Genomic DNA, 21,355 nt, shown 5'->3' with positions numbered 1-21,355 from the left:
CTTGTTCCAGGTCCTGGATGCAACTCTGAAGAAGACATTCGTGTTGGGCAGAGACGATGGACAAATAAGCAAAATATCAGTGATTGGTGCTGAGTAAAAACGTTAACCTAGGATGACGCGGTGTTGGGTGACTGGGCGGCCCTCTGACACATTTGAGCTAAGACTTCACTGAAAATAGGCCAGTCCTGCCTCCTGGGAGCTCAGAGGGTTTCCTTAAGCGTGGGAAGGGGACCAACGCTCAGGGCAGGAAAGGAAAGGAAAGACGCTGGCAGGGGCCCGGGCTAGCGGGGCGGGTCCGGGTGCGAGCAGCTGTGCGGCCCTGCGCCCCCTGCGCCCCGTCCCCACCCCGCCCAGGTGGCCCGCCGGGCTCGGGGCAGAGGCGCGCAGGGGTCTGCGGATCCTGCAGGTGACGCGCCCCGGGGCCCGCCCGCCCCACACCCCGAGACCCAGGGCCCGCGGAGCGCGGCCGACCGGCGGGGCAGAAGCGCGCGGGGTCAGGGCGGGGCCTAGGGGGGCGGGGCCTAGGGGGCGGAGTCGGAGAGGGGGCGGGGCGTGCAGACGCCGGAGCCGCGGGGCGGGGTCGGAGAGGGGCGGGGCCTAGGGGGCGGGGCCGGAGAGGGGGCGGGACGTGCAGACGCCGGAGCCGCGGGGCGGGGTCGGAGAGGGGCGGGGCCTAGGGGGGCGGGGTCGGAGAGGGGGCGGGGCGTGCAGACGCCGGAGCCGCGGGGCGGGGTCGGAGAGGGGCGGGGCCGCACGGGGGCGGGGGCGGGGCGTGCCGGCGCTAGAGCCGGAGCCGCGGGGAGGGGGCGGGGCCGCGCGGGGGGCGGGCGCGGGGGGGGCGGGGCGCGGGGCGGGGCGCGGGGCGGGGGCGGTGGCGCCGTTGCCCTTTGAAGCCGCGGGGCCGCGCTCACGGGCCGCCGAGTCGGTTGCCGGGAGCCGCCCGAGGCCCCGCCGCCCCCGCCGTTTCTCGCCGCGTCGCGCGGGCCGGCGGCCGGGGGGCCCTGCGGGGCTGCGGCGGCCGTGACGGCGGCTCCGGGCCCGCCGGAGATGAGGGCAGGATGTCGGTGGCGGGGCTCAAGGCCGAGCTGGAGCTCCTGGCGTCCGTCTTCCACAAGGACCACGAGCGGCTCCGCGTCGTCAGCTGGAAGCTGGACGAGCTGCACTGCCAGTTCCTGCCGCCGCCCCCGGCCCCGCCCGGCAGCCCGCGCCCGCCGCCGCCGCTCTCGCTGCACTGCAATATCACGGTGAGGCGCGGGGCTCGGCCGGGGCTCGGCCGGGGCTGGGGGGGAGGGGGGGAGGGGAGGGGAGAAGGGGGTTAGGGGACGGGGCGGGGGAGAATGGTTAGGGGAGGGGGCGGGAGGCAGGGGCAGTCGCCCCTCAAGGCCCCGGCCCCTCCCCGGCCCCCGCGGGGCGCAGGCCGGGCCCTGGAGCGAGGCGCGGGTGGAGGAGGGGAAGGAGGGGGAGGGGACGGAGGGGGAGGGAGGGGGAGGAGGGGGCTTACCCCCACCTGTCCCGCGGGGCGGCCGTGGGGCTGCGGGCGCTCGGCCCGCTCTGCCCCCTGGGCCCGCCCGTGTCCCCGCGGCCGCCACACCCGCTGTCCCTGCGGCAGGGGGAGCCCCGGCACCCGATGGGGGGCCCCCTACTCTGCAGTCAGCTGTCCCTGGGCTCCCTTATTCCCCCAGCTACGTTTAAGGAAGAGCTGACGCGGGGAACTGCCGCCTTCCAGGGAGAGTGGAGAACGCAGCGTCCGGTGCTGCTTGAACGACCCCTTCCTGCAGGCCTGGCTCCGCGCGGGCGGCCGAGCCCCAAGGGCGCCTCGTACCGGGCTCGCAGGTGCTGCCGCGGGCTCTGGCCGCCGGGCCCCCCTGGGCGTAAGCCTCGGGATGATCTGCAGGCAGAAGGGGATGTTTGTCCAAGCCTTCTGCCCGGAAAGAGGATTTTAGGCCACAAAGCCCAAGCGGCAGTTTAAAGCTCCCTCTTTGGGTTAAATTGGAGGCTCGTTAGGAACAGCGGGATTGGCGTTTCATAACCCTTTCCTGGGTGTGTTTGAGGGAACGGTGACCCGTTGACTTGGGGTGCTGTTCCCAGCCGCGGAGTAGCTTCTGACAGCAGGAGTCCAGGTGGCCGCCGGGCGCTCCCTGGAGCCAAGTCTGGTGAAGCCGGTGGCACTGGGGAGTTGGAAAGGGCTGGAAGTCATGATAACTGACGGTGAAATCATTTTCAGACGCTCTGCGGGAGCAGCTGTGTATTTTTGAGAGACAGAGACAAGTGCTGTGCTGGGGAGAGCAGGCGTGCAGCGTCTAGGTGTGCTGTTCTAGGGCCGGTTTGCAAAACTGGGTAGAGCAGTTTTCAGAACAAAATCGTCTTTGGGGAAGAGGTTCGTATGACCGAGGGTTGTCAAGCTCTACGGGGTCGTTAGGAAAGCCCGAGACAGCACTTAACTAGAGTTTGGTGTGTGTGTGTGGGGGGGTGGCAGTGGAGTGGGGCCTTCACAGGTGAGTAGAATCTTGGGCGTGGAAGCTCGGTTCAGGCAGAGGGAACTATCCAGAAAAGACACCAAAGCTTGAGAAAATGGGGCTTGCCTAGAAGTAGACAAAGTATGAGGCTATAGGCTGGTAAAGGACAACATTTCCCACACATGGGAAGCAGGAAGTAGTAGTGAGCATGAAGGAGACTGGCCTGAGTGCTGACCATTGCAGGGAAGCTGCCCAGGACGTGGTAGGGCTGCCTTACGTGCTCAGATGCACCCTGTAGGCTTCTGGCAGCTCCTAAATTCCTGAGGTAAGTCGGGAAAACTGTGCTTGCCCTGGCCAGAAGGAGTTCTCTCCGGGGTGTGGTCTCAGGAAGTGTGTGTGGATGGCTGTGGTCACCTCGGTGGCCGCAGGGTCGCACCGCTGCTGTGCTGGCGCCTAGTGCCAGGGCTCCAGGGGTGACAGATGTCCTTTAGTGTCCAGGCTGTGCCCACAGCACGACGCCGGCATCGTCTCCAGTGAGAAGCAGAGGAGGCTGATAGGAATCAGCTGCACAGAGCAGAGCACAGCACGGGGGTGGATTAGAAACACCGGGTGGAAGGAGGGTGTGGGATGGACCAGTATGAGGAGCTACTCAGGATTGTGAGAGGTCTCACTAGAAAATAGTTACCATGCTGAGTGCTCAGTGTACAGGAACGTGTATTAACTTTTTATGGAAAAACCTCAAACATGCACAAGTTGAATAGTGTGGAGGACCTCCATGTCTTCAGCCTCATCAATGGTCAATTTTTGGCCAATCACCAATGTCACCTGTACCCCACCTCAGATTAGTTTGAAGCAGGTTCCTGGTCTGTCACTCCATCTGTAAATATTTCAGTGAGTATCTCTAAAAAATAGACGACACTCTTTAAGCATAGGTAGGTGTTTGATAAAATCTACATGGCTTGCTGGTGCCCATACCGCTTGCTTAGAGGGGAAAGAGCAAAGAAAAAAATGAGGTTGGATTTCCTGTCTATTGTGTTTGTGAATTGCTATTCTCTAAAATGTTATAGCTCTTAAAAAAAAAAATACTGAATTTTATCTGTTTTTTGTTTTTTGCTCTTATTCCCAGATATTTATTGAGCTCCTCCACGTGCTAGGCCCTGTCTTTTCCCTTGCTCACCAGGAAGCATACTTACACAGTGTCTTTAACATTTGAGAAAACTGCGCCTCACCCGTTTCCTTGCACTCCTGCTTGCCAGTTTCTGAATAGTCTTCTCAAGATCCTGTGCCCCCCTTTTCCTTTGAGGCTTCTGAAGCCATTTTTCCCACGTGGAATGTACCCCTTACCCACCCCGATCTGTCTCCACATCTGACCATCCCTCAAGGCTCTTCTAGGAAGTCCTATTCAGTCACTGGTGGTATTTATTTCCCCTTCCTCCCTTCTAGAATCTTTACTGCTTTGGTTATGTTTCCTAATGTTCTCTTCTAATAGTTTTAGATGTTTGTCTCTTTTTATGACAGGGGAGAAGAGTCTCTATGCTCTTCATCTTCCACTCAGTAAATGCTCAGTAAATATTCTATTTTAGCTATATTCTGTTTCAACAAAAATCTTAACTCTTGTGTAAGTTAACTGCCAAGAATTTGTCAAAAGTGTGGAGGTAACATCAAGACATATTTTAAATATTTCAGTATTTAATAGGTCCCTGGATAGGAAATCTGTAATTTGACTTCATATGAAAGATAGTTTTAAAAAGGAAAAAACAAAACATAGATGTTCTTTGACTCTGTAGGCCAAGGGAATTGAGCTAAGTCTTTTCCTGTTATATAGATTTGTCCTAATCTTAAAATATGAAGGGAAAAAAATGCTACTTTCCACCTCAAAGAGTCTTTTTTATTACTTGCTTTGTGTGAACTCCTGATACGGAGTGTCATGCAAACAAATCTAATTGCCAGTTTCCACTAACACTAACATGCAGTTGTTATGCTCACACCTAGAAGCAAAGCAGCATGTGCAGCCTTATTGGGAGCTAGTATATGGCATTCTTTTAGTCCCTTTGAAATATTTAACATAACTTGGCAACTCCATTTCTCCTTATATGGACTTCTGGAAATCTGGTAACTCTTGATAGGGAATTAGTATTTCAGAGTGAAAATCTCCCCTCCCTCACCCCACCACCCACGGTGTAAATTAGCTGGCAAACAAAACTTCATACTAATGTTATTGTTTGTGTAGCATAAACCATAAACTCTTTTTTGCATGAGTGGCTATTTGCCAGGCTACTTGTGTTTGCACATTTTCTTTGTTTTGCCAATTTCTACTGGTCATTGCCAAAGTCCGTCCCCCCCCCCCCCCCCCACCTACAGCAGGGCACTAACATAACAAACATTAGAACCCTGAGTTTAGGTGAGAGCAAAAGGTTTAGTCTATACTTAGTAGTTGGGGCCTTAAATCACTTTTTCTACTGTGTTTTTCTAAAAAAAAAAAAAAAAAAAAAAAATTAGACAATACTTTTTGTCCCACATGAAAGCTTATGTAAGAAAGCTCTTTAGTAGTCATAATGTTTTCTACAAATATGAAACTGATAGTGTCCCTTGTGTCTGGATAACAATTTATTTTGAAAATCCTTTCTAACAGCTTTTCATGGGGAATAAATCAGTGCTGTTAATTTTTTTTCAGGTTTCTTTTCTTTACACTAAATAAAAAGTAGCCCTGTGAAGGTTATACAAAGGAAATCATGAGCCAACTTGATTAAAGAGCCCAATACCTTTTCTTTGGTCTGCCCTTCTGGGACAGATTACCTTTCCAAATTGAACTCCTGGAGAATCATTTGGAAATAACACCTAAGTGGTACTTTCAGGCCAGAGGAATCATTGTTTTCAATCATCTGACCAATTTATAGAGTCAAATTCCTAGTCCTTACCTATCTGTCCTCCCTTATTGCCATTTTTATACCCTTCCTTGAAAGAACAGACATGTGAAAAAGAGACTCAGGTTTCCATTTTATGAATGGTGTATCCCTGAGTAACTTGATGTTTTTGTTGTTGTTTTGTTTTTGTTAAACTTCCTTAGACCTGGGAAAGGATAGTATTAGATGGATGTCAGCTAGTGGAGAGGTGGGGACTTGAACTGAAACAGTCACTGCCAAACGTAAAGCATTCCTGGAGAGCCAGGGGATGAAGCAGAGTCCCTGTTTCCAAGGCCATTGTAACAGTGCTCTGCTCTGTTCTCTGTTCTAAGGGATTATTCTGAAAGACAAAGTAGACTCAGAACCAAGGAAACTGTCCATTGGTTTCTGCAGATCAGGTGGTTTGGATCTTCTCCAGCATCTTTATTTTCTCTGCCTCAGTTTAATTAGAATGATGTTTTGATTAGCTGCGATTTGCTACTCAAAACACTTAAGCATTTTTCAGATCACAGGGTATGTATGCATTTTTCTTTTACCAAGTGTTGATTTTTCACTCTGCTTCTCTGGGCTCTGATCAAGTTACTTCGTTGTTTGCTTGCAAAATGATTAGCAGGGAGCAATTTCTTTCTTTGGGTAGCCTTTTTTTCCCGGATGTCAGCATTTAGGGGCACCTGGGTGGCTCAGCAGGGTGTCTGCTTGAAGATTCCCTCCCTCTGCTTCCCCCCCCCCCCCAACTCATGCATGGGCCCGTGCATGTCCACTGTCTCTAAAAATAAATAAATCTTAAAAATTAAATGTCAGAGACTTTTTTTAGACTCTTATTAGGGCACTGAACGGTAATTCTGTCAGTATCATTCTTAACCCCAAATTTCTGGAACACAGTGTGAAAGTAATGTGTCCTATAACTGGTCTCTGAAAGAATTAGAACTGTTATGCTCCTGAACCTTCAACAAAAGTTGTATGTGTCCATCTTCAGAGAGTGATGAAGTCCTTGCAGATGACCACGTTCTATTATTTGGAAAGATAGTAGAAACGGACCATTCTGGCAGAGTTTTGCTGGTGGTCCTTGATATGGAGCCACACATTGGGGTTAGTGGACTCATGTAGAAAATAGACACAGAAAGTTATTTCTGAATAAGACTGATGGTTTCTCTCTCTCTCTCTCTCTTTTTTTTTTTTTCTATTTTAAATAATGCTTTGGACTCTAAGAGCTAGAGCTAAATCCTTACGTGTATAGGTAATGTCCTTTGAAACTTCCCTGGAAGTGTTGGCTTTCCATTCCTATTCAATCAGTTGGTTTCTGGAGACAATACAAATTGCATAGGAACTTTTTTCCTTCCACGTAGGAGCTTTTATTTAACATTGGTAAAAATGTTAGCAAGTGTGCCGTGAAATGGGTGTTCTCACAGTCATGACAGAAAATATGACCCTCTAGAAAACAATTTGGTTTGCATAATCCCTCTCTGTTTGGAAAGATAAATACTATCTCAGGGTGGCCAACTTTGTCCTTAAGACTCTAGAGCATCCAGAAGGTGAATTTTAGTTCCAGAGAAGACCTCGATTTGTCTCACTTAGCCCATCTGACAGCTAATCACTGGGAGTAGGATGGGCTCATAGAGACCTGTGCCCAAGTTTTGGGTCAAGGGAAAGAGATGGGCAGATGGGAACAAGTTGGGGAAACGAGTTCCAGTAGAACCACATAGGTTAGTAGAGAGTGGTGAGGGATGTTTCTTGTAAGGAAGGGCTGGGCTGCAGGAGGTGTGGAGAAGGCAGCTATTCTAAAACTTCTTGGAGTTAACACTTTCATACTGTTTAAAAGTGAGGGGTGCCTGGGTTGCTTAGTTGTTGAGCTTCTGCCTTTGGCTGGGGTCTCGAACTCAGGGTCCTGGGTTGGAGCCCTGTGTCAGGCTCCCGATCAGCGGGGACCGTGGTTTTCCTTCTCCCTCTGCCTCCTCCCCCAGATCATGCTCTCTCTCTCTCTCTCTCTCTCTCCAAAAAAAAAAAAAAAAAAATTCTGAAGATGAGGGGCGCTTGGGTGATGCAGTCAGTCAAGCATCTGACTCTTGGTTCATGCTCAGGCCCTGATCTCAGGGTGTTGTATGGAGCCCCTCACAGGGCTCTGTGCTCAGCATGGAGTCAGTCTGCTTAGGGTTCTCCTTCCCTTTTCCCACCCTCTCTGACCCTTACCTCCTCTAAAATAAATAAACAAATCTTAAAAAAAAAAAAAAAAAAAAAAAAAAGAGTACTGAGGGCCCAAGGAGCTTTTATGTAGGTTAGCTATCAATATTTATCATTAGAGATTAAAACAAATACTTAAAATAGTCATTAAAATAAACATATGAATAAAAATACTATTATGAAAAATGGCCATATTTTGTCATCTAAAACATTTTAGTAAGAATAGTGGCATAATTTTACATTTCTTATGAACCTCTTTGATGTCTGGTCTGTCATTTGTTTTTGCATTCAGTCTGTGAGGGTATGTTGTTTTGGTTGAAATATGAAGAAAATTCAGCCTCCTACAGATATTTGGTTGCAAAAAGTAGGAATATTTTAATAGTTATTTAGATAATTATAGATATTCTTTTTGGATAGTTCACCAAAACTTGGTCTTTCTTGAACTGTGAATGGATTTTCTATCTTTGCATGATCTATAACATAATGTATTGGTCATGTGGAAAATATGGCTCGCTGAAATCCTCTAAATGTTGATCTGTTTCATTATGTAATAAGACATTATATTAAGATCAGCGGCAATCTCATCAGAATATTCTTGGAAAGCTCTCAGGCTCATAGTAGTGGATACAGATTTTCCAAAATTCTAGTTTTTGCTTGAAAGCTTGAATATTATTATAGGCAATAAATACTGTTCTTTGTTTTCCTTGAAATGACACACTCTTTATTCATGTTTCAGAAAATGTCTGTCAGAAACCCAAGTTGAAATAACATTGTCTATCAGTCATCCTTTCAAGTAAAGTTGGGGTTGCATTAAAGTGGTTGGTTCACTTCACAGCGCAGCCACACAAACGCTTTTTCTCGGGTGTTCTCTGAGTTCTCGTGGGTGTGTTCCATTTCATCAGCTGCACTATTTAAAAGACCTACATAAGGATTCAGATTTAGTAAAGGAACTTTTACTACTTATTCAGATATTCTTAGGTAAAACACCTTTTTCTCTGTCTTTGAAGCATGTTGAATGCCCGGTGGTGAGGAATACCGGGACTCCAAGCTTAGTTTGTGGTTCCGGCGGCGTCACTGCCTTTTATTTGCGCTGCCGGCTCAGCAGGTTCCCCTCAGGGGTCGAGGACCTCACTTTGGAAAAGGTTGAAGTAGTTGCTTAGACCGACCGTCCATCCTACCTTCTCTAGGATTAAAAGAGCACGTCCTAGGTACTAACTGATCTCAGTCATGTTTTGTTGTTACAGGGGTCATGATATGGTTTTAAGGGGTTTTAGTCCAGAGCAACAATTTATATATTTTATTTTGGTTCGCAGAAGTTTACTAGACAAACATAATCTACACAGGGAAGTTCTAAAATATAGTTGGCTGGGGGTTTTAGTTTTAGTTTTTGTGTTTTGTTTTGTTTTTTTGGCTACAGATACAAAACTAAGGCCTAGATGGTGTGTTCCCAAACAAGGCTGAAGAATTTGAAGAAGAAAATGTAATACTCAATAAGTAGTTTTCTTTAAGAGCAAGATTAATTTTGAAGATAGTTTTTCTTGTAGTCTGTGAAGAGGTTTGGGACACAATAAGAATTAGAAGAATGAGAATATAGAATAAACCACTACTGAACAGATTTAATGATGTCCTCCTTCAATCCAAATTTTTGTTCTTTAAAATTGAGAGCTTCAAAAATAGTCCGTCTCTTTGACTTCAACTTATATTGTAATTAAAATTATAGTTCTCAAAGCAACGCATCTTTAATACTGTGTTTCTGCAAAATTGTTTCTCCATAACTAGAACCTCATGGTTCTGTAACTAGTATCTAACAATAATGAGTTTCCCTAATTTGTAACAGAAAACAGTAGAGAGTAAATGTCTATTGGGAGGTGAAAGCATGTAATACTTTATTCATTAACTTTTAAAAAACCCATGTGATTGTACTTTGAAAAATATGTAGCTATAGCATTTCTGGTTAGTACTCAGTTTGTGATGGAATAAAATATTGGAATTTTATGGGGTTTAAATTAGTTCTGTATTGCTCTGTAACAGACGTGGCCCCCTAAAACAGCCACCGGTGCCTCAGTCTCTGTGTGCCGGGATCTGCCCGGCTTCTCCGGCCTCACTGGGGCTGCGTCTCCTGCAAGGCAGTCAAGGTGCTGCTGGTGCTGCAGCCGGCCCACGGCGAGATTGCGGGGAACCTGCCTGCAGCCTCTCTCCTGCCGTAGGATTAGTTGCCTCTCCTGGCAGTTGGGCAGAGGCCTCGCAGGTCCTTGCCAGGTGGCTGTAGACTTCTCCGAAAGGAGATGGCTTCCGCCAGAGGGAGGGTGAGCGACAGAGAAGGGCCCGTCTCTTTGTCCCCTAACCCCAGAGGCGACCTCCCCTTGCCTGCTGGATTGTGTGTTAGAAGCCAGTCCAGGGGCGGGAGTCCCACAGGAGTATGAATCCCAGGGCTAGGGCTGCTGGGACCACTTCCGAGCTTGCCCACTAGGCGCTGAGGGACGTCGTGGCCTCGGAGCTGTAGCACCCAGGCGGGGGCTGTGCAGGGAGGACGTGCAGGGAGGATGCCATCTCAAAGGCTCGCCTCCGTGGCCAGTGAAAGCTGTACGTGGCGCGTGGTCACCACGGTGCTGGCTTGTTCTGCCTTCCAGCACAGCAGTATTCAAGAAACAATCCTCGCCTCGTTTAAGGAAGCTGTTCCTTTAGAAATTCCATCCCTCCCTACGATCTGAGGATCTGAGGAGGCTTGGAAAGGAGTAGGAGAAAGGTGAAATCAAATGGGATTGATTTGGGGGCCAATTTTCAATGGAGAAAAATCTCAAAGAAATTTCTGTAATTAGAGAGCAAGGAGTATAGTAAGATTTATAAAAATCATTTTAGAATTTATAAGGTTTTAAAAACAAGTGCCTAGATTATACTCCTTTGCCCTACCTTTAAAAATTAGGTTAGAGCTCCTCTAGATGAAGTTTAGAAATGTAGCTTTGTTTTACTGAAAGGCAAAAGTAGTATGGTTTGAATTTATAGATTATACTTCAGGGTTGTGAGGTGGTTGTATTTGGGGTTTTGGTTGTTTCTGTTCTTTTTTGTTTTGCTTTTTGAGGGATTTATTTATAATTCCAGATTGTAAAATCCTTAAAAAATGTTAAAGCTGCAGAATCCAGGCCATAATTGACCTTTCATTGTAAAGGAAAGAAGCCCATCTTTCCTGGTGCCTGAGTACCATTTTTTTCCCCCAGCTTTCAATAAAACCTAACATTTTGCAGTGTTCCTTTTTTTGTTTTAAATAGCTACTACTGACTGGGTAAACTACTTTTTTTTTCTTGATTTTTTAAAAAAATATTTTATTCATTTATTTATGAGAGACAGAGAGGCAGGGACACAGGCAGAGGGAGAAGCAGGCTCCATGCAGGGAGCCCGACATGGGACTCGATCCCAGATCACACCCTGAGCCAAAGGCAGGCACCAAACAGCTGAGCCACCCGAGGATCCCCATTTTGCTTGATTTTTTTTTAAGTGTACAAGTTATGTAACATGGAGGAGGCAAAATTACACCATAAAACTTCTTTAAAAAAAAAAAAAAAACATTAGAAAAAAGTTTTCTCCATGCATAGATTTTAATGTTTTGCTTTTCTTCACTGTGATGTATTTTACTTAAATCCATTGTCATCTTGCCATCTGGCCAACTTGCATACCCAGATTAGTCTGTATGTAAATGTGTTTAACATAGATGTCTCTGTAACAGGAATCTTATCCATCCTCTTCACCAATATGGTTTGTGGACTCTGATGACCCAAATCTGACGTCTGTGCTGGAACGTCTAGAAGATACTAAGAACAACAATTCGGTGAGAGGATAAGCCAACCTACTCTCTTTCCCCCCCCCCCCACCCCAAAGAATGTTATATGCAGAACTTAAGTGTTAAGAGGTAATAGGATATAGAAAAGTGATTAGTGATTATTTGATAACCTTAAAGAAGCTAACCACCAGTTTCATTTGTTTTTTGGCCTTCAGATTCTGTACTACCGGACTTCTCTTTTTTTAAAATATTTATTTATTTATTTATTAGAGAGAGAGAGGCAGAGACACAGGCAGAGGGAGAAGCAGGCTCCATGTAGGGAGCCCGACACGGGACTCGATCCCAGGACCCCAGGATCACACCCTGGGCCGAAGGTGGTGCTAAACCACTGGGCCACCAGGGCTGCCCCGACTTATCTTTTTTATTCCCCATAGGTTAAGCCTTGATTTAGATAAGGAGTTAGGTGGTCTCTTTTCTGTGAAATCTGATTATTAAACCAAGCAAGCATTTTTGGTAGGGACCACTAGCCAAGGTGGAAGATAGAAAAAGGAAAAAAGACTGCAGTGGATTTGAGGGGAAATCATGCTAGAATGATATCAGTGCTAGTTTTGGGGAACGGCTTTCTCGATCATGAGTCTGTGACTGCAGGAAAAGCCATAGGTACACAAAGAAAATGTTTTTTTTTTTTTTCAATATATGAAGAAATATAACTTTCCATTTTACAGAATTTGGAAAATCTATTTTCTATGATTTTAAAACTAAATGACTATTGTGAGAGAACTTAGTTAAAATGAAGGGAAATAGAAATTTTGGAGAAGATTTCTGCCTAAGATAACCACTGTAGACATGATAGCTATTTTCTATCAGCATTTTTCCCCTTGCTAATAAAATGTATAGACTCTAATAGATATGCTTAAAGAGTTGAGGTCATATTCAATACAGTTTTATACTCTTTTTTAAAGATTAACATGGAATGAAAGACTTGACTACCATGTTCCTGGATGGGCAGATTCCATATTATAAATATGTCTATTATCTCCATAGCTTTATGTTAATAGAAATTGAATGCAATTAATTCCCCTAAAAATCCCAACAGTCTTATTTTTGGAACTTGACAAAATGAGTCTAAAGCTTGTTTTTTTTTTTTTTTTTAAAAAGCTTGTTTTAAAGAGTAAATAATTAAAAAAAATTAAAACTAAGGAGAGACTTGTCCAATTAGATATTAAATAAAAATATTACGTACTGGCGTTGGACTGGACAGATAGACAATAGTTTAGACACAGTCATGCAATTGAGAATTCAGAGTAAGTTAAAACACTCAAAGAAACACTTAAGGATAGGGGAAGTTAGAATCTTACCTCAGATTCTTGTCAAAATAAGTGATGGGTGGCTTAAACACATCTATTCCTAAAATTAACAGCAGAAGAAATCAGTTGAAGAGTATTTTAAGAGTAGAGACTGGTCCTGAGAGGCAGGAAGGATAGAGGTAAAAGTAAAAAGCTAGACAGACATACGTTTGCATCTCCAGCAGGAGAGAGTGACAGGACAGGGAAATTAGTCCCTTTACTGCTATCTTCTTTTAGGACGGTAACTCTAAAAAGGTCCAGAAGTATGAGTCTTATAATAGTAGTAATGACTGTTTTCCGCTGTCTAAAATTTTTCATCAAAAAATGCTCACAAAATGAAATGAGCTAGGGCATAAAATTGGGTCTCATTGTATTTTTTAAAAAATTAATATATTTACATAAAAGAAGAAAACCAAATTACCCTCTATTCTTATAGTCTACCAGTTATTTCATAACCTCATTCCACGACAGATGTTGTATTTCCTCACCTTTGCTTTACTTAATTCGTTATAGTCTAGATTGTGCCTTCATTTTTGCACTGAAAAAGAATTTTTTTTTTTGCACTGAAAATTTTTATGTCTAGTTGCCAAATACAGGGACTCCTTTTTTAACCTTAAAACTGACATCTTTGCAGCAGTTTCATAGTGGTAATTTTTCCCTTATTGAAACATTCCTCCATTTAACAAACATTTATTACTTAAAGTCGCCAATAAAAAGTCAGTTAAAGGCTACCAGTTTTATGATATAATAGTTTATTGTAGTTAATTCCATAGGAATGCATACAACTTTCCAAGATGTGCACGTGAAAAGGCAAGGCATAGAATATTGTTCTAATCTGGCCCTTTTTGCAAACAGTGTTGTAAAAATCCGTATTTGTGTGGGTTTATAGTTTTACTCCTCCTGGGTGTGTACAAGAAACTCTTAATAGTAGAACAGAGAGAAGATTTTGTTTTGTTTTAATTGACTGGCTTCCATATCAGGCTGTGTCATCAGCGGTGGGTACAGAAGTCAAGTCAAATCCCTCTTCTCTGGGAACTGATAATCTTACGAGAACTTCATCAGGTCACTGTCTCCTGTTCCTGTCTCTGAACCCTGCCTTGGTCTTCTCAGAGCTCCCTTGGTCTTCCTCTTCTCATTGCATGCTTTCTGTGAGAAATCACTTTTACTACTGTTACTTAAATCACGGTCTATATTCCATGGATTCCTAAATCTGTACCTTTAGCTAAAATTTATGTCTTGAGTCAAGCCGGTGTATCTGTCTATATATCCTGTAGATCCAGGGAATCTCACTTGGATGTGCCATGACTGTTTAAAATGACTACATCTAAATTTGAGCCTACCTACCTATGGCACTCCACCAGCCCCACCCTTTCCCTTCAGTCATTCTCTTTGTGATTATGAGCGGGACAAGATGAAATAATGAAGCTTGTCACCCATGCCTGAACCTGGGAACTAAAGGTTCTGCATACCTAGATTTCCCGACACCTCCCCTCTCCAAGCTACCTACTGAGTTGCTAAGACCTGTCCGTCTACCTTCTAAATATTTCCCACCATCTTAGTTTCTTCCATCCTTCAAACGCTTCTTTGGGGGAGGGAGTGTAAAGTTGAAATTCCTGAAAGATGTACAGCCCGAGTTTTCCTGTTTGCGCTGTGACTCCACCACACTGCCGCTGCTCCCCGGCACGCCCATAGCTCTTCCTTGGCCGGGGGTTGGAGTGTCTGGGTCTGTGTCCAGGTCACCCCTTCTCATCCTCATTATGTTCTTCTGAGCTTATCGGAGGGCTAAATCCACAGTACCTTTTAAATTTAAATTTAAGTTTTTTATCCTAATTTATTACTCAACTTTCCTAATATCTGCTTGTTCCTTTGATAACTTTGGAAAATCTTACTCTGCTGGTAACCCATTCTAATCCTGTCTCTGCTTTCTTAGTCCTTCATAAACCTGCCTTTTCATCTCTTTTCCTGGTCAGAGACATCCAGGAAACGGTTCCTAACCAGGTGAAGTAAGTTACCTTATTAGCTCTGGGAAAAGTCTACTCAGTGTTGAACATTCTTAAACCATAATTCCTAAACGTATACATTGAAAACAATTTTTTTTCAATAATGAAAAACATGTTTGTGAACGTAATTTACCTCGCTGCTTTGCTTTGATGAGTAGATATGCTTACAAAACAATCTGGGTGTAAAGATGGGAACTTAATGAGTTACCCTTATGGTTTTCCTAGTGCATCTTTTTCCTTTTTTTTTTTTTTTTTTTGACAAACGTTTAAGAACCTAAGGGCCAAGTGTTTCCACAGAAGATTTTATTTCATCTTTACCATTATAAGGAGTTTTTAATTTCCTTATTTTACAGATGGGAACCCTCACACTCAGGGAATTAGAATGATGCCTGCTGTATCCAGGGTCCTTTAGATTCCAAGAGTCTGTCTACTAGGCCACATTTGCCTCGACTTTTAAATGAATATGACTGAAATGTATAATTTTATAACCCATGTGTAACAACACTGCCTCTATTTTTTTGTCACCTCATTAATGTAAACGTATTCTTGTCTGAAGTTGTAAGTTACTAAGAAAAGTAGCTAGCAGCTAAAAACTTGACAGCGTCTAGAGCTCCCCTTCCTCAGTCTTTGTCGTCATTCTGCTAGGTGTTAGTTATAGGGATTGTATTCAAGCCATAGTCACCTTCTTACACTAGCAGCCCCTAACAATATTTCTTAAGGACGGTTATTTTATCTGTGGGCTGGAATTGAGTTGTGACAAACTTTTTTCATTTCCTACTGGATTGGTTTACGGTAGTCATAGCATTATTCATGTCTTCTAAGGGCTCTTTAACATAATGTTTATTTACCGAAATGTGTTTTGTAGCTTCGTCAGCAATTGAAGTGGTTGATATGTGAACTCTGCAGATTATATAACCTTCCTAAGCACCTGGATGTTGAGATGCTAGATCAACCAATACCCACGGGTCAGGTAAAGTAAAAATTCTCCAGTGTTCAAGAGTTAAATAAATTGTCTCGAGCAAAAGTAAAACTAGGATGATTTTTCTTCTCACTATACAACTTACTTAGAAGTTAGTCTTGTTGAATTGTTTTGTTTTAGATACTAAAAATAACCTGTTTATTCTCTGGAGCTGCTGGTATTCACTATGAGGAGAAACACCTGCCTCCCTCCCCCACTTACCACCTTTTTGTTGGTACCGCTCCTGATTTCTGTAACCATTCCTTCAGTTACCTTCACCTGGATTGCCACCTCTAAGTCTATCTGTGCTGCTTAAGGCCTGACCCAAGGTTACTTCTCTGGCAGCACAAATGCCCACTAGTTTACCACCACCTCTAACTTTTCTGGATTTCCAGATTTACCTATTTAGGGCATAATTTATTGACTTTGTACTATAAATAGATATAAGGATTTAACTCTCATGCCACGCACATTCCCACCCACTTCCCTTCCTAAAACACCATTTATATTTAGTCCTATGAACAATCACTGTTTATCATTAGGACTTTGCAGTGTCGAGTTTTCTATTTTGGCATTTCTTATAGAGCTCTTTTGTTTTGCAATGTCCTCCTTATAATAATAATTCTTAATTTAAAAAGTGTTGCTTGGGCAGCCCCGGTGGCTCAGCAGTTTAGTGTCACCTTCAGCCCAGGGCGTGATCCTGGAGACCCAGGATCGAGTCCCACATCGGGCTCCCTGCATGGAGCCTGCTTCTCCCTATGCCTGTGTCTCTGCCTCTTTCTCTGTCTCTCTCTCTCGAATAAACAAAATCTTTTAAAAAAAATTAAAAAAGATAAAAATAAAAAGTGATGCTCTGTCTCTTTCCTGTGAGCTCTTACTCTCTTCCAGAGCCTTCGGTTCTTTTGCAGCAGCCTTGCCAGGTTGTCCTCTGGGCTGGCTGTGCAGCTGTCATCTGGAAATATTTGTCTCCTCCACTAGTGTGGATCCACTGTCATCTGATCTCATGTCCTCTTTCTTGCTAACCCTTTCTCATTTTGCCTGAGTACATCCCCAAGGAAAATCCTAGCTTGAAGGAATAGTACATTTTCTGAGTTCTAACATTGAAAAATATATATCCAGACCACTGTAGGTTTGAATCTTGGTTCTGCTACGTAATAGCTGTATGATCTTGAGATGATTACCTAACCACTCTGCTTTAATATCTTGTTTGTAAAATGGGGGAGATAGTAGTATCTCTATTTTGGGGGAGCTATAAAGAGTAAATGAGTTAGTACATGTAAATCATTTAGAGCGGTGCCTGGTGTATAGTAAATGCCCAATAAATGTTACTTGCTATTATATTTTACAGTCGTATTTGATTGATAGTTTAGTTGAATATATATAATTCTAGGTGGAAAATAATTTTCCCTCAGAATTTCAAAGACTGTGCTGTCGTCTTCTAGCCAAAGGTGGTGTTTAAGCCTAATGCCATTCTAAGTCTTCCTCATCTGTGCATGACTCGGGAGACTTTAAAGAATTTGTCTTGGTGTTCTCAAATATTGCAATGGTATATTTTTAATTGTGGCTTTTTTTGTGTGCGTGTTTTGCTTTTGTTTTCATTGTTGCTGGACACTCAGTATGGATGGTTCTTTTCAAATGTTGGACTCCTTTATCTTTCTCTGGGGGTAAGTGTGCTTGTATTCTGTGATGACTTTCTCCTTTCCGTTTTCTCTATTTGTTCATTTTTAGAATGCCTACCAATGGGATTTTAGACCTCTGAGTCTTTGCATCCTTTATTCTCTCTTTTTTTAATTTCAAATTCTGGAAGTTTTTCAAATTTTAAAATTTGGACAGCATAACCTTTCAGTTGTTTTAATTATTTACTGCCTCTTAACCAGTTACCCTGAACTTAATTTGTTTTATTTCCTACAATTGTGTGGGCTGATTAGGCTTAGCTCCACAGTTTTTGTTTTTTTTTTTTTTTTTTTCTGCTGGCCACACTGCACAGTCAGATAGTGGCTGGGACCAATGGTCATTTGGACACGACTGCACTGCAGTGTCCAAAATGCTTCTTTACTGGGACACCTGGGTGGCTCATCAGTTGAGTGTCTGCCTTTGCTTAAGGTCATGATCCCGGGTCCAGGGATCGAGTACCGTGTCGGGCTCCCTGCGAGGAGCCTGCTTCTCCCTCTGCCTGTGTCTCTGCCTCTCTCTGTGGGTCTCTCATGAATAAATAAGTAAAATTTTTAAAATAATTAAACAAAACAACAACAACAACAACAAAAAAAAACAAAATGCTTCCTTACTTACCTGTCTGGTACCTTGGTATTTCTTCACATAGCCCTTCTTTTCTCCTGACATCTCATCCTCTTCTTGGATAGACCTCTTCTTGTGGCTTCTCTTTCTTCAGAAAGGTAGTCCAAATTCCTAAGTTTTAGCTGCCAAGAGTGCAAAAGTAGAAGCTGTCAGCCCTTCTTAAGGCTTATTAGTTCTGGAACTGGCCCAGTGTCCTTTCTACCACATTTATTGTTAAAGCCGGTCATGTGGCCAGCCTAGATTGACTGTGGAGGAGGGGACCATAAAAGGGGATGAATGCTGGGGGATGTGGTTCATTGGAGGAACTCTCCAATGGTGTACCATAAGTTCTAAGAACTTTTTCTTGTTCTAATTATTCTTTATTCATATTATTTTTGATTTATAGATGTAATCATAAGTGTCCTTAAGGAGTTACTTTGATATCCTTGTCCTCTCCCTCTCTGGCATCTCTATTTTCTCTTTAATACATTTAAAGAGAAATGTATTATCCCCCTGGTTTATCTTTGTTTTTCTTTTTGAAAATTTCCTCAAATATCTATTCTATGTTATTCATATTTTTTTTCTTTCTATTTCCTTTCTTACTCCTATTTGAGTGAGGTACTGAAAAGATAATTGAGAGTTCTTTGTGGCCAAGACTTGTCAACTAATAGTGTTTAGGAGGAATTTAAGCTGACTTCCAGCTGCTGTCCCCTACCCCCCTGTTCTGTGGTGTAATAATAAATGGAGGCTGGAACTACTTGGTTTCTTTGGACACGACATTTTATAATCTCCTGTTTGAGGTAAATATGTCTGCCTAGGTGCTGTGTAAGGACACAGGGGAAAGCATTGTGTTTCAGGGACTGGACATGTTCTGTGTTTTGGCTTTTGGTTGATCTGTAATTCCTGCTGTCTCGTGTACCCAGTGTCTTGGAGTCTAGAGGCTCTCTAGGGTGCTGTGGGGCAGATTTGCCTCCTGTAATCCCTAACCTACTGTACTTGTTTGCTCCACTAATTCCCATTCTTCCACATATTGTCATCTGTTAACACGCGTGAATTTTCTTTTCTGCTGGTCGGCCCATTTCCTTTTTTTGTTATCATTGTGTGTTAATACAGTTTTGATTCACAACAACTATAATTCTGGTGCGGCCTCAGGAAAGAAACAAGATGGGGAAAAACATATATAAATGCTATGTTCAATTTGCCCTCTCTGGAATGTCTGCAACTTCTGTTTCTCACTTAACAATATATCATGAACATGGTATGTGTGGATTTATCTTGTTTTTCATGGCTCTGTGTATGTAGAGATACAATTTGTGAATTACATGTAGAAATTTACTAATTGTGAATTCATCCTTATGTTCATAATACTCAGCACTTTCATGGGTGGTGGCTGGAGGGACAAGATGGATATAATAGTACTTTATTTTTGGCTTTTTCTACTTTAAGTGAAATTTAATGTAGTTTGGTTTATTTACTTCCTTTTAGGCTCCTCTTGTCTCATTTCAGAATCAGGATTATGTAGTCTCATAGGATGACTTGGTGAGCTTTGTGTATTTTTTTCTAAAATCTAGGACAGTTTAAATAAAATTTCAAACTGGATCCAGTTTTGCCTCCCATGAGACATCTGGAAATACCTGGAGATAATTTTGGTTGTCACAACCAGCTGAGGGGGGGGTGTGGTGTGGGCATTTTGTGGGTAGAGGGGATGTTACTAAATGTCTTACGATGTCCAGTCCTGCATGACAAAGAATTATGTTGTGCAAAATATCAGTACTCCTGGGGTTTAGAAATCATGTGTTTTGTTTTTTTTTTTAAGATTTTATTTATTCATGAGAGACAGAGAGAGGCAGAGACACAGGCAGAGAGAGAAGCAGGGAGCCCGATGTGGGACTTGATCCCGGGGCTTGAGGATCAAGCCCTGGGCCGAAGGCAGCCGCCCAACCACTGAGCCACCCAGGCGTCCCAAGAACTTTCTCTCTTAAGTTTAGTCTCACTTTGCATCATAAAGCACATAAAGGAGAAAAGCCCAATGAATGCAGTCAGATTCAGAAAGCAGAAATCATGGTTTAAATAAACGTCTGAGCTGGATACGTTTTTTTTCTACACATGAATCTCCATTTTTTTTCCATTCCTTTAGTCAGTTTTAGTAATTTTAGATTCTAAAAAAAATCACTCATCCTTACTTTTGAATCTATAGTTATGAAGCTCTTTTCATTTCTGAAGTTGTTTTCTCTATTGTGACTACTTGTCAGAAGCTTGTCTGTTTTATTATGTTGGCCTTTTGAAAGAATCAGTCCTTTTCTTAAACCTAATTTTCTTGAGTATTTTTTTCTTTTGCTTTTCTCGTTTATGAGATCACCATGATTTAAATTGCTTTAACAAACATGTAAAGGTACACATTTTCTTCTGTGTGCCATTTGACTTCATTGCATAGGTTTAGTATATTTCTAAATAGTTTGTATTTCCTAAGTGCTTTGATTCCATCTTTTGTTCATATTTGTTCTATTTCACAAGAAAAAGTTTTATATGTATTGAAAACATAAGTTACAGTGAATACTTGGGAACTACCACCCAGCTCCACCCAGGTGAAGAAACACAATATTGCTAGCACTAGAAGCCTTTTGCAGGCTCTTTCCAGATGATGGATCATTCCCTTCTGTGCTAATCTTTTCCTTTTCCCTAGTTTTGTCACATATCTATCTGCATCTCTGAACAAGATGGTTTAGTGTTGACTGTTTTTTTAAGCTTCATATTAAGAGTCGTACTATATGTGTATTCTTTCTCATTTGTCTTTTTTTGCTTGACATTGTGTGTTAAACTTATTCTTTTTAGCTGTAGGTTTTTCATTGCTGTATTTGTTCCATTGTTTGAATATACCATAACGTTTATCCATTGGAGTTGATTGCAGTTTTAGGAATAGTGTGGGGCACCTGGGTGGTGCAGTTGGGTAAGCAGCCACTTCTTGGTTTTAGCTCAGGTCAGGATCTCAGGGTTGTGAGGTCAAGCCCCATGTCTGCCTCTGAGCTCGAAGTGGAATCTTCTTGAGATTTTCTCTCTACTCCCCGCCCTGTTTGTGGTTTTGCTCATGTTCTCTCTCACTCTGTCTCTCAAATAAATAAACCTATCTTAAAAAAAAAAAAAAAAAAAAAAAGAACAGTCTGCTGCCATGATCATTCTTGTCCATATTTTGTGGGATACTTGTGCAAGTGTTTTTCTGGGCACATACTTAGAAGTTGGATTACCGGGGCATGAGGGTCAATTTCTTCTTAAATTTAAGAGTTCTTAAGAAAAATTTTTTTAACATTCGCAGATGGCATTTGGGCTATTTTTAGTTTTTCACTGTTTACAATATGGCCTATAACTTCTCAGCTGAATTGTCAACAATTGCTTAAACTTAACCATTGGTATTATTAGGTCTTTGCTTATTGCTGTTTCTCATATTCCATGGTTGCTTCCTAACTCTGA

At 43.1% G+C, this 21,355-nt stretch overlaps 1 protein-coding gene across 3 annotated transcripts in view; it reads left to right on the top strand.

Moving 5' to 3' along the window:
* The first annotated feature begins 969 nt into the window (after positions 1-969).
* UBE2Q2 (ubiquitin conjugating enzyme E2 Q2) overlaps positions 970-21,355 on the top strand; it is a 57,593-nt gene continuing 37,207 nt past the window's right edge. The window contains exons 1-3 of one of the 3 annotated variants that reach the window (XR_003145904.3): positions 970-1,244; positions 11,259-11,360; positions 15,524-15,628. Coding sequence is in view for 2 of the 3 variants with exons in the window: in XM_025472076.3 (XP_025327861.1) it covers positions 1,059-1,244; positions 11,259-11,360; positions 15,524-15,628 (393 nt within the window). In the remaining variant the exon portion in view is untranslated. The remainder of the gene's footprint in view (positions 1,245-11,258; positions 11,361-15,523; positions 15,629-21,355) is intronic. The other 2 variants (XM_025472076.3, XM_025472077.3) reach the window with 2 other exon arrangements.

Source organism: Canis lupus, chromosome 30, assembly GCF_003254725.2.
Source record: "Canis lupus dingo isolate Sandy chromosome 30, ASM325472v2, whole genome shotgun sequence".
In the NCBI taxonomy this organism is placed as follows: domain Eukaryota; kingdom Metazoa; phylum Chordata; class Mammalia; order Carnivora; family Canidae; genus Canis; species Canis lupus.
Note: the sequence above shows the minus strand (reverse complement) of the source record. Positions and strands in the feature narration are given on the sequence as shown.